The sequence below is a fragment of the Nerophis lumbriciformis genome, linkage group LG21 (genome assembly GCF_033978685.3).
Source record: "Nerophis lumbriciformis linkage group LG21, RoL_Nlum_v2.1, whole genome shotgun sequence".
In the NCBI taxonomy this organism is placed as follows: Eukaryota; Metazoa; Chordata; class Actinopteri; order Syngnathiformes; family Syngnathidae; genus Nerophis; species Nerophis lumbriciformis.
In genome coordinates this window covers 15273752-15290533 of record NC_084568.2, presented here as the reverse complement: position 1 = coordinate 15290533, position 16782 = coordinate 15273752, and the positions used below count along the sequence as shown (strand labels likewise).

The 16782-nt window shown below is 40.3% G+C and overlaps 1 protein-coding gene across 3 annotated transcripts in view; it reads left to right on the top strand.

Annotated features, from left to right (window-relative positions):
- ano10a (anoctamin 10a) overlaps nucleotides 1–16782 on the top strand; it is a 29132-nt gene that overhangs the window by 4534 nt on the left and 7816 nt on the right. For all 3 annotated transcript variants that reach the window (XM_061982870.2, XM_061982871.1, XM_061982872.1), the window contains 7 exons: nucleotides 5758–5892; nucleotides 7535–7654; nucleotides 12178–12362; nucleotides 12437–12821; nucleotides 14562–14617; nucleotides 14702–14776; nucleotides 16543–16731. In XM_061982870.2, coding sequence (XP_061838854.1) covers nucleotides 5758–5892; nucleotides 7535–7654; nucleotides 12178–12362; nucleotides 12437–12821; nucleotides 14562–14617; nucleotides 14702–14776; nucleotides 16543–16731 — 1145 coding nt within the window. The remainder of the gene's footprint in view (nucleotides 1–5757; nucleotides 5893–7534; nucleotides 7655–12177; nucleotides 12363–12436; nucleotides 12822–14561; nucleotides 14618–14701; nucleotides 14777–16542; nucleotides 16732–16782) is intronic.

The window sequence follows — 16782 nt, the reverse complement described above, 5'->3', positions numbered from 1 at the left end:
ATATCAGTATTGGGCTTTTTCTATTATCAGCTACTCGGGCTGGACAAATAATATTTGATACTGTAATCACGATTAGTAACACGATTTTTCATTAATTTTAAAACATGATTACTCGTACCACCAAAACTCAACTTTAAGTATTTTTTTTAAAACAACAGATATACATTTGTATCAAATAAACCACAACAAGTAAAATGATAATAGTAATACAAATAATTGTAATTACAATTGCAATATAAAAAAAACAATAAACATTAGTTTTTCTGTTTTTGTTTTTTTAATTGCGTTTAAAATAAAAAAACATTTACACTTATTTTACCACCGTAGAGTGTGTTCTTTTTATTTCAAATGCTATTTAATAAAATGTTAGTTAATTACAATAAATGCAAAAATAAATTTTTTGGGACAATTTCGACAGTATTTTAGGTCAAAGCATAATAATTGTGTAAATATATCAAAAAGTGTTTTAAGTGCATTATGCTTGTGTAAAGTAATTTTTTGAAACCTTTATTTTGTTGGCGCAGTCAGACCGGATGTGGTGCACCGTGCTATTATTGTGAAGGGCGAGTGTGTTGTGCTGTTCTTCTCCGCTTGATGAATAGAGGCGAATTGAGGCTGTAAAAAAAATTAAGGAGCTTCTCAATTTGCGCCTGCTGTTTGTACATTAATGTTACATTGATGATGTCGTTCACAACAACACAAGCAGATGAGATGTGTTGTGGGTGTATGAATTGTTCTTGCTAGCTTTAGTTTTGTAGATTAGTTGCTGTTTCAAAGCGGTCGTCTCAACATTGTTTGCTCCTTTTCCTTATAATGACAGCATTTCACTCAAATTTATGTCAATTTCCCTGATATTCTCTGTTTAACAGTGGATTCCGTTTTATTGGCCAATAATGTGACTCCGTCCGCGGTTGCGTGAATGTGGAAATCATATTCCTTACTGTATTATACATGTATACACATATAATACGAGTATTTAGTATTTAAAAAATAAATAATTTGAGAAGTAGATAGTAATAACCACTGCTCAAGTACCAACTCTTTTGTCCTGCATGATAAAAGTTCCCTTTTTGCTGGAGCCCAATTTTTTTTATTAATTTACAACAGAAAATTACTCATAGTGTCAATAATTCGCCACAAATATGTTTTGATATTTGACAGGGCTTTCCTTTTGAGAATTGTTCTCTGGTCTGCTCAACTGCTTTTACCATGGCCCTCACACGGTCCCCCCCCTTTTTTTCCTTGCAGTGCTGATAGTCTACAGCAGGGTTCCCCAACCTTTTTTCCACCAGGGACCGGTTTAATGCATGCATTATTTTCACGGACCGGCTTTCTACGTGTGGCAGATAAAAACAGCAAACAAAATAGCATAACAAATTTGCCTTTGACTACAATCTGGCACATTAACATTTTATATGTCCATTAACGTGCATAGTCCCATGTACTATAACAAAGAAGTTGTAATATACACCTATTAACAAGCTTATTGGTGTGTTTTGTGGGACAGGCGAATGTCAAGTCGGACAAAATGCGGTAGTTTATAAAACATAGTTTATGTACGGACGGGTGGTTGGGGACTACTGGTCTACAGTACGTCTCCTCTGCTTACCTGCCAAACTTTTCGATTTTTGTCCTTTCTTCCTGGCGTCTTGCCGGTCCCGTTTTGTTTGTTTCCGCTACTGCAGTGACCGAGTCACTCGACAAACCTCCGTCTGCAACACCAGGATCGGAACATTTTAGTTCCAGGAACCTTTTAGATTCAGTAACTTAAAAGTTCCTGGACTTTCGATAAAAAAGTGGCTATTGTACTCTACCATTCCTCCAATCACTGTAATATTAGGTATACACATTTAGTGGGTCAAATTTGAGCAGAATTGTTTGATAAGCATAGCCGCCATCAAGAAACCCATATTTGCAAAGACACAGTCAGGATTTATTGACTAGTTGTCCATGATTAATTTAGCACTTGTCTGTCTAATAATTCTAACTCTTTGAAAATATCTATATTACATGTATGCCTCCACGTCTTTCAAAGCATTTTCAGCAAAGCCCATAGAGGGTGCCACACATGTTTCAGAGGGCATCTTGACCACGGTCCCCAGACTACCAATTGATACCACTCCACACCCTGAAGTGCCATTTTTAAGCACTTCTCTGTCCTATGGCTATTGGGCTGCAGTCAGCATCCAAGTTTTTATTTGGTTCCAGGACGGTTCCGTGTCTTGATGGGTGATTTTTCTCTAATGTTCCAGTTCTTTGAAGAAATGGAAAATGTCTTACCGTGTGAGACCTTTGACACCAAGTAAGAGTTCTTGCTTGTACAGTTCAACAATCATACCACATTCAAAGACAAAGTATTTTTGTTGGTCACAAAATTGCAAAGACCTGACACAAAATGACGCGGAATCCCAACATTTGTGAGCAGATTTTAGCTTTTAAAGGTATTTTTTTCAAACACAGTGTGATAAAATGAGAATTGATATCAAATCAAATCAAATCAACTTTATTTATAAAGCACATTTAAAATTTACCACAGGGGTAGCCAAAGTGCTGTACAATGAGCAGGTTAAAAGATAAAACGAGTACCGAGCAAACACAACACAACACAAACAGAACATGATAAAAAATAAATAATTAAAATAGAATTAATAAAAACATAAAAACATAAAAACAGGATCACAGCAGGTGTATTATGGGGCGCCATTGCAGGATGGATATCACTCAGTGTTAAAAGCCATGGAATAAAAGTATGTTTTTAAGAGAGATTTAAAAACAGGAAGAGAGGAGGCTTGTCTAACACTCAGGGGTAGGTCGTTCCAGAGCTTGGGAGCAGCAACGGCGAAAGCTCTGTCACCTCTAAGCTTCAGCCTTGTGTCAGGGACCGTCAACAGCAGCTGATCGGCTGATCTTAAGGATCGGGTGGGGCAGTAAGGCTGAAGGAGGTCGGAGAGATAGGTTGGCGCGAGGTTGTTTAGACATTTAAAAACAAATAAAAGGAGTTTAAAATGTATTCGGTAACGCACAGGGAGCCAGTGAAGGGACGCTAAAATAGGGGTGATGTGCTCACGTCTGCGTGTCTGTGTTAGCAGACGAGCAGCAGAGTTCTGCACGAGCTGCAGGCGGGCGAGGGAGGCCTGGCTAATGCCAACATACAGGGCATTACAGTAATCAAGACGAGTCGAGATAAAAGCGTGGATTAATTTCTCAAGATCATGTCTTGATAGAAGCGGTTTCACTTTCGCTATTTGGCGTAATTGATAAAAGCTTTTTTGAACGACGCTGCTGATTTGTTTTTCGAATTTAAAATCTGAGTCAAACTTTACCCCCAGGTTTGTGACAGAGTCGCTGAGATACGGGGTCAGAGTGCCGAGGTCAACGTTGGGGGAGGGAGAGCGACTTGGACCGAACAACATAACTTCTGTTTTGTCTTCATTTAGGCTCAGGAAGTTAGCTGAAAGCCAGACTTTGATGTCGTGCAGGCAGTCAATAAGACTTTGAACCGTGTTATTTTGTGCCATGGGAAAATAAATCTGGCAATCATCGGCATAAAAATGAAATGCAATACTGTACTTCCTAAAAATAGAACCAAGGGGGAGAAGGTAAAGCGCAAATAAAATTGGGGCAAGGATTGAACCCTGGGGGACCCCATGTGGTAAAGGAGCTGTGGACGACATAAAACTGTCTACTTTTACACAAAAACTCCTGTCGGTTAGGTACGACCGGAACCAGTTGAGGGCGGCGCCCTTAATGCCCACACAGTTCTCAAGACGAGTGATTAAGGTGGCGTGGTCGACGGTGTCGAACGCAGCAGACAGATCTAAAAGCACCAGGACAACATATTTACCAGAATCAGTGGACAGGAGGATATCGTTAAAAACTTTTAGAAGCGCTGACTCTGTGCTGTGGAGGGCTTTAAAACCGGACTGGAACAGCTCAGTGATACCATTATCCTCTAAGAAGGGCAGCAACTGACTGTAGACAACCTTCTCTAATATTTTGGAAATGTATGGAAGATTAGAGATAGGTCTGAAGTTAGAGAGGAGAGAGGGGTCGAGGCTGGGTTTTTTAAGTAGAGGTCGTACCACTGCATGTTTAAACTCTACTGGAACTATTCCAGAAGAGAGGCTACTATTGATAATGTTAAGGACACTTGATCCAATAGTAGCAAGTACCTCCTTAAACAGGCGAGGTGGGAGGGCATCTGCAGGAGAACCAGAGGGCTTCATATGACTAACTGTGTCACTTAAAAAAGAAAAGGACACCGGCTCAAACTGATGGATATGGGATTATATGGTGGTGATCTGCAGATCTAAATCATTTACCAACCCCCATGCTCCACAGTCGTTACCAGATTATTTAGCTCAAATGCTTTACTTGTTTAATGCCATATATAAGGACAATAAGTACCATATTTTCCGCACTATAAGGCGCACCTAAAAACCTCCAATTTTCTCAAAAGCTGACAGTGCGCCTTATAATCCGGTGCGCCTTATATATGGACCAATATTGAGCCACAACAGGTCTCGCAACTACGGGATGCATAACATAACCCCAGCCTCTACTGTAGCGTCTATTCTATGCGCCTTATAATGCGGTGCACCTTATAATGCGGTGCGCCTTATATATGAACAACGTTTTAAAATAGGCCATTCGTTGAAGGTGCGCCTTATAATCCGGTGCGCCTTATAGTGTGAAAAATACGGTAATACATTTTATAAATAATATAATTAATAAATAGTGATCAATTTGAATGATGACAGTTCAAGTTGTGAAAATGCATCAATGCACGCAGTGACAGGTTAGCTGTGTCAAAAGCATGGAGGGGACACCAGGAGACAGACAGGTACATAAAGAGATGCGGTGAGGGATGTAAGAGTACTACAACTTCAGCAGTAGTGCTCCTTTGTGTGGGGAGGTACAGGAGTACACCCTATCAATACAAACAATTGGATAGATCCTAAAGTTGACACTGGTGCTCAGGAGGCAGAGTAGTTTTCTAGGAAACAGAGTTCCCTGTTCGAACCCTTCCCATTCTCTCCCATTGTGTCAAGACACTTCACCCACTTTTGCCGCCAGGGTTGCCCACATATGCTGACATACAACATATGCTGACATACAACCTGGGCCTGGTCCTCCGCTCCTCAAGAAGATTGGAGAATAATTTTGTAAATTGTACATGTGGCAATTAAGATGATTGGGTAAAAAAAAAATGCCTTCAGCCAACAGATTTTCATGTTTCTGTTTGGTCAGAATCACTCCGTGAGGGTGGTTTGAGAATGTCCATGAGTAGGTTCTGTTGGCACACCCCAACACCCTGCAGCCGGATTGGCATTAGCAACACAAGGATTGGAAGATGCCCTGTGCTCTTCACGGATGAAAAGGTTTGCATTGAGCACATGTGACAGATGTGACAGTCTGGAGACGCCATTAAAAATGTTCTAATGCCTGCGACATCCTCCAGCATGATCATTTTGGTGGGTCAGTGATGGTCGGGGGGGCATATCCTTGGAGGAAAGTCGAGACCTCCATGTACTAGTCAAAGGGACTTGACTGTCATTAGGTAGGAGATCCTCAAACCCATTGTCAGACCATATACTGGACAATGCTGGGCCTCATGTGGCTCGAGTGTCAGCAGTGACAAAGACATTAATACTATGGTTTGGCCTGCTCCTTCTCCAGGACTGACTCCAGGCTGTGACCTGGCGTAGTAGTGACTGCCTTTGTACTGACTTTGTTGGTTGTTTGTTTTTGCTCCAGGGGATGGAGATGGCTTCCTTAGCATGGCCGAGTGTCAATACATCATTAAACATGAGTTGGAGAATTTACGAGCTAAAAATGAGAGCCATGTTCCAGGATACGAACAAGCCAAGCTGTACCCAGGGAAATCTATCGGTAAGTGTGCTAATGATCATTGTTATGCCAAATAATGCAATCATGAGAAAACCCCATTACATTTTAAGTTACATAAACAGAGTTACAAACGTATCAGTATTAATTTTCTTACAAATTATATACATAAATTATGTTATTCCATACAGTTACACATTTAATCAAATAACAATGACAAGGAGGCAACTCGAAGAAAATGTTAGGACACCACTTTCTCAAATTGCTAATACCAAAAAGATCTGAGCAGTCTTTTGAGTCGACACATCAGTGGACACAGAGCATTATGTGACGACTGGTAGTCTCTGACCACTATCAGTCTCTGACAACCACTCGCAGTCTGCAATGGCAATTAGCAGTCTGTGGTGACAACTAGCAGTCTCTGACAACCATTAGCAATCTGTGTTGATGAAGAGCAATCTCTGACAACCACTAACAGTCTGCAACGACAATTAGCCATCTGATGACAACTAGCAGTCTCTGGCAACCACTGGCAGTCGCTGACGACAACTAGCAGTCTCTGACAACAACTAACAGTCTCTGACAACCACGAGCAGTTTCTAACAACCACTATCAGTCTTTGACAACCACTTGCAGTCTTTGACAACCACTTGCAGTCTTTGACGACAACGAGCAGTCTCTAACAACCACTGGCAGTTTCTAAAAACCACTGGCAGTTTCTAACAACCACTAGCAGTCCCTGACAACCACTAGCAGCCCCTGACAATCACTAGTAGCCCCTGGTAACCACTAGCAGTGTCTGACAACCACTAGCAGTCTCTGACGACAACTAGGAGTCGTTGAGGACAACTGACAGTCTCTGATAACCACGAGCAGCCTGTTATGACAACTAGCCATCTGTGATGACGACTTGCAATCTGATGACGACTAGCAGTTTTTGACAAACAGTAGCATTCTTTGACAACCACCAGCCGTTTGTGACAACAACCAGCCATTTGTAACGACAAATAATAACATTCTGTGATGCCCACTAGTCAAATACGATAAAATGATGGCCAATAAAACGACAAATACTCACACATAGAAAACAGTACAACACATAACAGTAATAAAAACTTAACAGTTTATAAAGTACCTGCACAAAACCTATAATTGATACAGTGACTAAATTACTGCATACGTTTTAAACAGCTATACTACAAATCTATAAGCAATCTATATTAAATATACATTTTGTGTGGAACATAGAAGATTGCTTAACAGATCATCCATCCATTTATTTCCTACCATTTTCTACCGCTTGTTGCTTGTTGGGTCGCGGGGGGTGCTGGAGCCTATCTCAGCTGCATTCGGGCGGAAGGCGGGGTACACCCTGGACAAGTCGCCACCTCATCACAGGGCCAACACAGATAGACAGACAACATTCACACTCACATTCACACATGAATTTTCATTCAAAATAAATCGCCTGTCATCTTTTGGCCAGTTACTTAGGCAAAGTAAAACAAAATCAGCGAGGATCTCTTTCTATCGAGAAGTACTTGTTTGCTTCTGTTACCACCATGTGATCAAATAAATAGTGTACCTTACGAAAAGGAGTATGGTAACAAAACTGGTTTGTTAATGATGAAGAAATGACAAATGGAACTAAAAAAAATGTTTTTAAATGATTGTTGTCCTTTTTCAGTTCGTAGACTTCAATCCAAAAAAATCCTGATCCAAATATTTCCACTTCACGACAAAGAGGAACTGAAGAGACTTTCTTTTAACTGGTACAAAAAGATCAAAACATCTCTTCAGCCTCTTGGTAAGTTTTTCTCATTTTATATACATATATTTATTCAACACAAATAACCAACCTTTGGAAGACAGAACCTTTCTTGGGTGGTGAGGTGAAAATGAAATTATCTTCTGTTGATGTGTTTTCTGAATTGTACCTTTGTTTTATGCAATGGACACATGCTTCACAGTTTGGTGTAAAGTAGGTAAGGTTGTTTTTTAAGCATGAGTGAAGAGCCTGATATGACCTAATAAGTCCGAAAGAGAAAGAGATGATACAGTATTATCTGCTCACAGATGCTCCTTGGTGTTTGTTTAAGCACACTGCAGATAGTGCTGGATAGTCCCACTCCTTAATGCTTCAGTCACACGCAGGATTCTCCCAAAAATACAACCTTACCGAAAGTACAGTATGTCACTTTTCTACACATAAAGTCACATTTGTTCGAGCTTATTGGCAACAAAGCATTGCAGATCATTTATCGTCATACTCGTTCGAGTGACCGCCGATGATGATTGAAACCAACATCATTCACATTTGAATGGCTAATTTAGCTAACACTCATCCATTACCTTACTTTTATTCTGAGTATTTTTTTCAAAACACTATTTTTTATAACCCAAAGCTCATGACCGTAGGTGAGGATAGGGACGTAGATCGACCAGTAAATTGAGAGCTTTGCCTTCCGGCTCAGCTCCTTCCTTACCGCAACGGATCGATACATTACTGCAGAGGCCGCACCAATCCACCTGTCGATCTCAGGATCCACTCTTCCCTTACTCGTGAGCAAGACTCCGAGGTACTTGAACTCCTCCACTTGGGGCAAGATCTCGTCCCCAACCCGGAGATGGCACTTTACCCTTTTCCGGGCGAGAACTATGGACTCGAACTTGGAGGTGCTGAGTCTCATTCCAGTCGCTTCACACTCGGCTGTGAACCTATCCAGTGAGAGCTGAAGATCCCGGCCAGATGAAGGTGTCAGGACTGCAAAAAGCAGAGACTCAATCCTGCAGCCACCAAACCGGATACCCTCAATGCCCTGACTGCGCCTAGAAATTCTGCCCATAAAAGTTATGAACAGAATCGGTGACAAAGGGCAACCCTGGCGGTGTCCAAGAGGTCCGACTTACTGCCGGTAATGCGGACCAAGATCGGATCTCATCCACCCCTGGGGCCTTGCCACCGAGGAGCTTTTTAACTACCTCAGCAACCTCAGCCCCCGAAAAAGGAGAGCCCACCACAGAATCCCCAGGCACTGCTTCCTTATAGGAAGACGTGTAGGTGGGATGGAGGAGGTGTTCGAAGTATTCCCTCCACCGATCCACAGTCGAGGTCAGCAGCACACAACCCTCACCATACATGTTGTTGACAGTGCACTGCTTCCCCCTCCTAAAGGCGGTGTATGGTGGTCCGGAATCGCTTCAAAGCCGTCTGGAAGTCGTTTTCCATGGCTTCCCCGAACTCCTCCTCCGCCCGAGCTTATGTCTCCGCGACTGCCAAAGCCGCACACCGCTTGGCCTGTCGGTACCTGTCTGCTGCTTCCGGAGTCCCATGAGCCAAAAGGACCCGATAAGACTCCTTCTTCAGCTTGACGGCATCCCTCAGCGCTGGTGTCTACCAGCGGGTTCTAGGGTTACCGCCACGACAGGCACCAACAACCCAGCGGCCACAGCTCCGATCGCCTGTCTCGACAATACAGGTACGAAACATGGTCCACTCGGACTCAATATCCAGTGCCTCCCTCGTGACATGTTTAAAGTTCTTCGGGAGGTGGGAATTGAAACTCTCTCTGACGGGAGACTTTGCCAGACGTCCCCAGCAGGCCCTCACAATGCGTTTGGGCCTGACAGGTCTGTCCGGCATCCTCCCCCACTATCGGAGCTAACTCACCACCAAGTGGTGATCGGGAGAAAGCTCCCCCCCTCTCTTCACCCTGTTGTCTAAAACATGAGACCGCAAATCCGATGACACAACTACAAAGTCAATCATGGAACTGCAGCCTAGGGTGGCCTGGTGCCAAGTGTACATATGGACACCCTTATGTTTTAACATTGTGTTTGTTATGGACAATCTGTGACGAGCACCAAAGTCCAATAACAAAACACCACTCGGGTTCAGATCCGGGTGGCCGTTCTTCCCAATCACGCCTCTTCAGGTTTCACTGTTGTTGCCAATATGAGTGTTGAAGTCACCCAGCAGAACAAGGAAATCATCTGAAGGAGCACTCTCCAGTCTTCCCTCGAGGGAATCCAAAAAGGATGGGGATTTTGAGCTGCTGTTTGGTGCGTAAGCACAAACAACTGTCAGGACCCGTCTCCCCACCTGAAGACGGAGGGAAGCTACCCTCTCGTCTACTGGGTTAAACTCCAACGTTCAGGCTTTGAGCCGGCCCGTTGCCTCTCATTGCGTGCAAAGCCAGAGTGGAAGAGAGTTCAGCCCCTCTCGAGAGAACTGGTTCCAGAGCCTTTGCTGTGCGCCGAAGTGAGTCCGACTATATGTAGCCGGAACTTCTCTACCTCGCGCACCAGCTCAGGCTCTTACCCCCCTAGCGAGGTGACGTTCCACATCCCAAGAGCTAGCTTATGTAGCTGAGGATCGGACCGCCAAGTGCCCTGCCTTTGGCTGCCACCCAGCTCACACTGCATCTGACCTCTATGCCCTTCTCTATTAGTGGTGAGGCCATTGGAGGGGGGACCCACGTTGCCTCTTCGGGCTGAGCCCGGCCGGGCCCCACAGTGCTCGCCATCGAGCCCCACCTCCAGGCCTGGCTCCAAAGGGGGCCCCGGTGACCCGCGTCCTGGCGGGGGAAATCTGAGTCCTCGTTGTTTCTTTATCATAAAAGTCTTCAAGCTGCTCTTTGTCTGATCCCTCACCTAGGACCTGTTTGTCTTGGGAGACCCTACCAGGGGGCATAGAATCCCCCGGACAACATAGTTCCTAGGATCATTGGGACACTCAAACTCCTCTACCACGATAAGGTGGCAGCTCAGAAGAGAGTATGTATATATATATATATATATATATATATATATATATATATATATATATATATATATATATATATATATATAAAATTATAGCCTATACCAGGGGTCAGCAACATGCAGCTCTCGAGCCACATGTGGCTATTTAGCGCCGCCCTAGTGGCACCCTGGAGCTTTTTAAAAAATGTATGAAAATGGAAAAAGATGAGGGGAAACATTTTTTGGTTTTAATATGGTTTCTGTAGAGGACAAACATTACACAAACCTTCCTAATTGTTAGAAATCCCTCTGTTCATGTTACACATGCTTCACTGATCAGAGTATTTGGTGAGCATCGTTTTGTCCTACTACTATTGGCTGCATTTCTGATAGTTGTTTGTGTGCCATGTTGTTCCAGACCACAGCAAACGTTACTCAAATGACAAAGATTGTAATAATCCATTAGAAGAAGACAGCCTGCTAGTTCCTTTAACTTGGACACATACATCTATACTTTTGGCCATACAAAGCCAGTAATGTTCAGAAGTTATCTCATCCTATGAGAAGCATCCATTTTACTAATGTTTTCCACTGTTGTAAAAATGTGTAGAATAAATATTACAATTTAACATTTCTGTCAACGAAAATTTGCGTCAGCCTGGACCACATAGTCATTTGATAGTAGGCTATTATAGCTAATATTGACACTTACATCATGTGTTGCCTTCATTATAACACTTATATAAGGCTTTTATTTTTTTGCGACTCCAGACAGATTTTTAATTTATTTTTTGGTCTAAAATGGGTTCTTTCAACATTTTGGGTTGCCGACCCCTGGCCTATGCATATATGTGTACATATTATATTAAAATAATGGATATGTAATTCATAATTAACATAGTTGGATATTAAGAGTATGTGAAAGTATGGCTCCTACCTTGTTTACTTCCACAAAGAGCACCTTTAAAGTTTTGTAATCAATTAGAAATATCAAGCAGCTAAAATGCGCCAAACATAGATTTGTGTAGAGAGCGTTTTGCATTTTTCCCATCATGCTTTGTAATGGATTTAAATGGGTGTTATTTTGAATTTTGTATGGTGAATGGACATGGTATATAATATCCACAAGGTTCAGTGGGCAGGTTGTGTTATGTGTGACCATGTGTGTTGACTTTTTTGTTGGTTGGATATTTTTTTTTGCACCATGACGAAGGAAGGTCGTCTGCATTGGTAATATTGGTCATATAAGTAAATGCTGCGCACAGAATTGTTTAGAGCATAATTGAAGGTCATTGATCTAAATGACCCTCACTGGCAGAATGGCAACATCAAAGTCAGTTTTTTGTTTTTTTAAATGAATGCAATCTTCCTGCGCAAATTTCCTTATTAATCTCATGATGTTTCGCAAATTTGGACGTCACTGGTTTAGAAAAATGTTTGCTTAGTTCCGCACTAGTAGAAACAGAAGAAGGTAATTGTATTTATATTGGGCAATGAACTTTAGGTTTTCACTGATCGTCTTTTGTTGTTTTTCCATCACAAAATAACTTGGTTTGTTCATTCTAATGCAGTTTGTTTGACTTGCAGATGACATCAGACACTACTTTGGGGAGGGTCAGGCTCTGTACTTTGCCTTCCTGGAGTACTTTACATTGGCGCTGGTGCCTATGGCCCTCATTGGCATGATCTATTATCTGTTTGGCTGGGACGGTTACGGCAAATATGTTTTCTTTGCTGTTTTCAACCTGATCTGGTGCACTGTTATTCTGGAGGTAGGACACAACTGAATTGAATGCAATCATGTTCATAACGCTAATGTGTGACCATCTGAACTGTCCTCCATTAGCTATGGAAGCGCTACAGTGCCTCTCTAGCCTATGGCTGGGGCACACTAAGCAGAAAGAAGGTGTTTGAAGAACCCCGGCCTGGTTTTCATGGTATTCTTGGATTCAACCCCGTTACAGGACGTGAAGAGCCTCTCTACCCCAACTATAAGCGCCAGCTCCGTGTCTACCTTGTGTCCCTACCCTTTGTTCTTCTGTCGCTCTACGTGTCCCTCTTCGTCATGATGATCTATTTTCAGATGGAAGGATGGGCTTTAATGGTCCATGATCGGGACCAAAGCTTGTGGACTGGAATTCTGACCTTCATTCCCAGTGTAGTCTATGCTGTGGTTATAAATATTATGAATGTCCTCTATAGATATGCTGCCGAGTTCCTCACAGACTGGGGTATGTTCACTTTAATTCTTCTTATTATTATTAGCCATTAGGGATGGATACAGAAGCCGGTACTTTTTTTGCACCGACCGAATCATGCTGGTCCTATGAGCATCGTTTACATAAAAACCATTGGTGCCATGTTACGTTTGTTATGTCATAACAAAGAAATTGACTCAAAAAATGCTCCAACACAAGCAAAGTAAGAGGCTACTTTTCCAAAAATTCGCTAACTTGATGCTAATATACATTGGCTTTACTATTGACATGCTACTGATTAGTATTAGCGATTTTACACAGTGATTTCAACACCTCTAAAAAACTAAGATGCACGTTACAATCAAACAGCTGGTGCTTAATAGTGCAATACTTACAGTATTAACACTTTTTAGGCGTAACAAAAAAAAACATAAAAACACACCATAAACAATACATTACTGCCATCGAACGTCTTGGACTTTCAACTGTAATTACAACTTAATGTCATGCTTGCAAATGATAATATGATGATTATAAAATAAGATATAACAACTGGACAGCAGTTTTCTTATTTAACTCATTTTTAAATGTTGCAATAAAAAACAAGATTTTATTCTCAAAAAACAATTCATATTTATCAACACACACACAAAAGTACCGAAAATGTGTTCCGTTAAGTACTGGTATTGATTCCCAGGTACCGGGATTGGTTAGTAATGTTTCAAATGTGAACAATACCCATCCTTATTAGCTATCGACGCATTGTGTTCTGCAAAATTCTATATTGTGTACATTTAAAAATGTTTTTTTTTCATCTGATTAACCTATATTATATGGGGTCTGCTAAATGTTTCTCAATCCAACATCCACATGTTCAACTTCCAAAAGTGAAGTTACTTTATTAGAGGCGAGTCTAATTTATATCTGACCAATCTAAGTCTATGAATATACCTGTAAGTTATTCAAGCTTGCTCGGAAGAGACAAGACAAACTGTGTGTATTAAGAGTTGTGTGGATTTCCTACCAAAAATTGGCGTACGTTCAAATCCAGAAAACGGCGGACACAAACAAAGAAATCAGATTCATTTAAATGTGTGCACGCTCATTCAAGCACATTTCTTTGTTACATTCGGAATTGATTGCAGATGTCTGCGTGGATGGGCACGTCCAGACCACGCTCCCTTGTAAATATGCAAGTCTTATTGAAATTAGCCATGGACCTGTGAGCTGCACACTCTGCCCAATCAGAATTCAGGAGGAATAGGTAGGGGATGCTTCTTTCAAAGCAATTTTAGAAAAACAGAAGCCAATTCAAAGCACAAACATTAAGAACTGTGAAAAACAAGTGCCCATTTCAAGAGCAGAATATGTCAAGAATGGTTTAATGTAATCATAAATCGTGTGACCTCTTCTTCCACTGAATTGTGTACAGATCAATAATGTTATGATATTAAATATGATGTTTGTGTCATCACTCATCTTAGTCTTATTCAGCACACACACACCATCAATGTGAGATATGATTACAACTTCATACAAAATCTTTCATTTAGTATTCCATATTGATAGAATAACTTTTTTTTCTCTCAAATTGTTGTTTTTTTCCTCTTTTGTTATTAAACACATACGGAAAAAATACTTACAACATATTACAAATTGTTGAAATATTTCAAAACTAATGTTCATCTTGAAATGTTTGAAAAATGCTGAATAAATCACTTTTGTAATGCTGGTAACCACTTACTAAAATAACATGTGCTTCTATGTTTTTAGAAAATCACAGGCTGGAGTCCTCATATCAGAATCACTTGGTCCTCAAAGTACTAGTTGTATGTTGAAATAACATGTCTTCATATTTACATTGTTCTCTCATTCCAATAAGTGATTTAATTGATCTCATCTTTGCTTTTCAGTTCAACTTCCTGAACTGTTTTTCCTCCTTGTTTTACATCGCCTTCGTAATGCAAGACATGGTGCTGCTCAGACAGGTACATCACCTTGTGCTCTACAGATGTGTATATATATATATATATATATATATATATATATATATATATACACACATTATATACACACATTTATGTGTATATGTATGTATACATATATGTATAAATATAGATGTAAACATATCTATGATTATATATGATTGTATTTGTCAAAGGTGAGTCTTACATATAGTGATCATCGCGGTTCTCTATACCTCTGACTTTTAAGATCACAGTTCATTTTTGGTAAGAAGTAAATAAAAAAATTCAATAAAAAACTGCTTAGCTTTTATGTTGACAACTTGAACGATTTGAAAAAAGTCAAACAAAACTGCTGACAAGTCATTTTACAATAAATCAAAATGTAATCTAATAATTTACATTGTCAACCTTTTCTAGGAAAATTATGACTTTTGTCAAATGTTACAGTTGAATTTTTGTAAAGTTTTTTTTAAATCATAATATGATGACTTTGCTCATTTAAAAACAATCATTTCCTGTAATACTTTGGTTTTCTCATGATATTGCAACATATTACTCATACATTTTTCATATTTATTCTTGCAAAATGACTACTTTTTAAAATAATATTCCAACTTTCGTAGTGTTAAATTCTGAAATAAAAGATAATTAAATCGTCACAAAATAATATAGCATAGTTTTGAATGGTTGTTTTTTAGTGAAATAAAGGTTACAGACAAGTTCAACAATAAGAGTTAAGAATATGATTGATTATATTATTTCTAGTTTATTAGTTAAAGTACAGTAATTAAAATGATGGTAATATTTGTTTTGGTAATATATTAACATTAATACTGTAGTTGCAGTTATTGGGCATGTTCTCCATTTCTGTTGAACAATCACAGCACACTGCTTTAATCGTATCCACTTGTACGTATTTTACCTGAAAAGACAAATGTTCCCAAACAGGAGAATTTAACCCTGAAAGAAGGTTGTCAAGCTCAAACTTCTTTTTGTCACTATCACCAGCCATGACCGCAGCGAGCCCAGTTATTTTCTGTTACACTCACACCACTCTGCGCCGCGATCGTAAATATTGTAATTTGTTTATAAAATTGTTATGAGCACACCTCTGCATAACATTCTATCCTTATTAACGTTAAAGAAAACAAAAAAGAAATAAATATTCATCAACTTGAAACAAATAATTACTTTATAATCTGTAACAGAAAAGATTTAAAGTGCATCAATTTGCCTAAAATGTACAAAAACAATTAGTCCTTATTTAAATTGTGAATGTTTTTGACCTTCTTGAACCATTTGGTACTCAAAAATAAAAATGCATGAACTCAATAAATAATAGTAAATTCAAATTGATCAATGTAAAACGCTTTAACTTACAAAACAAAAATGATTAAAACAATTTGTCCTGATTTTGATTTTCTGACTCAATATTAGGAAGTCGGGATTAGTGGCTACACTGAGTACGTTTTGAAGTGCACAGCTTTTTGAAGCGTTGTTTAACACTTGATTCTGCATGACACTGATAAAGCATGTACCCGGCGTCATACGCGTCCCCCTTGGCATTGCACCGTGCCCCCACAGGGGCTCTGTCCCACTATTTGAGAAGGACGGTGCTGGCAAAGACTTAATGTGTACCGTGTGTAAAATGGGTACATGTTTTTTCTGAACCAAACGTTCCGCCGCAAACAATCATATTCCTTATACTGTACCTGTATTGTTACACCCACAAAAACAAGTTTTTTAATCATATCTTTCTTGATGTTTGCGCTCTTGTGGCTTTCCAGAGTTTGGCAACCTTGTTGATCACCAGTCAAATCCTAAATCAGTTCCTGGAGGCGTTCCTGCCCTACTGGCTTCAGAGGAGACGCAATAAGAGGATGATGTGCAAAGTTAAGAAGAGTAGAATTGTGGAAGGCAAGGAACTTCTTTTGAATGAGCAGGTCGAACTGGAAGCTGAGATGAACACGTACTGGGTAACTTGTCTTTTCCAACTAAGTGTTGTTGGAATGCAGATTGAAGTATTG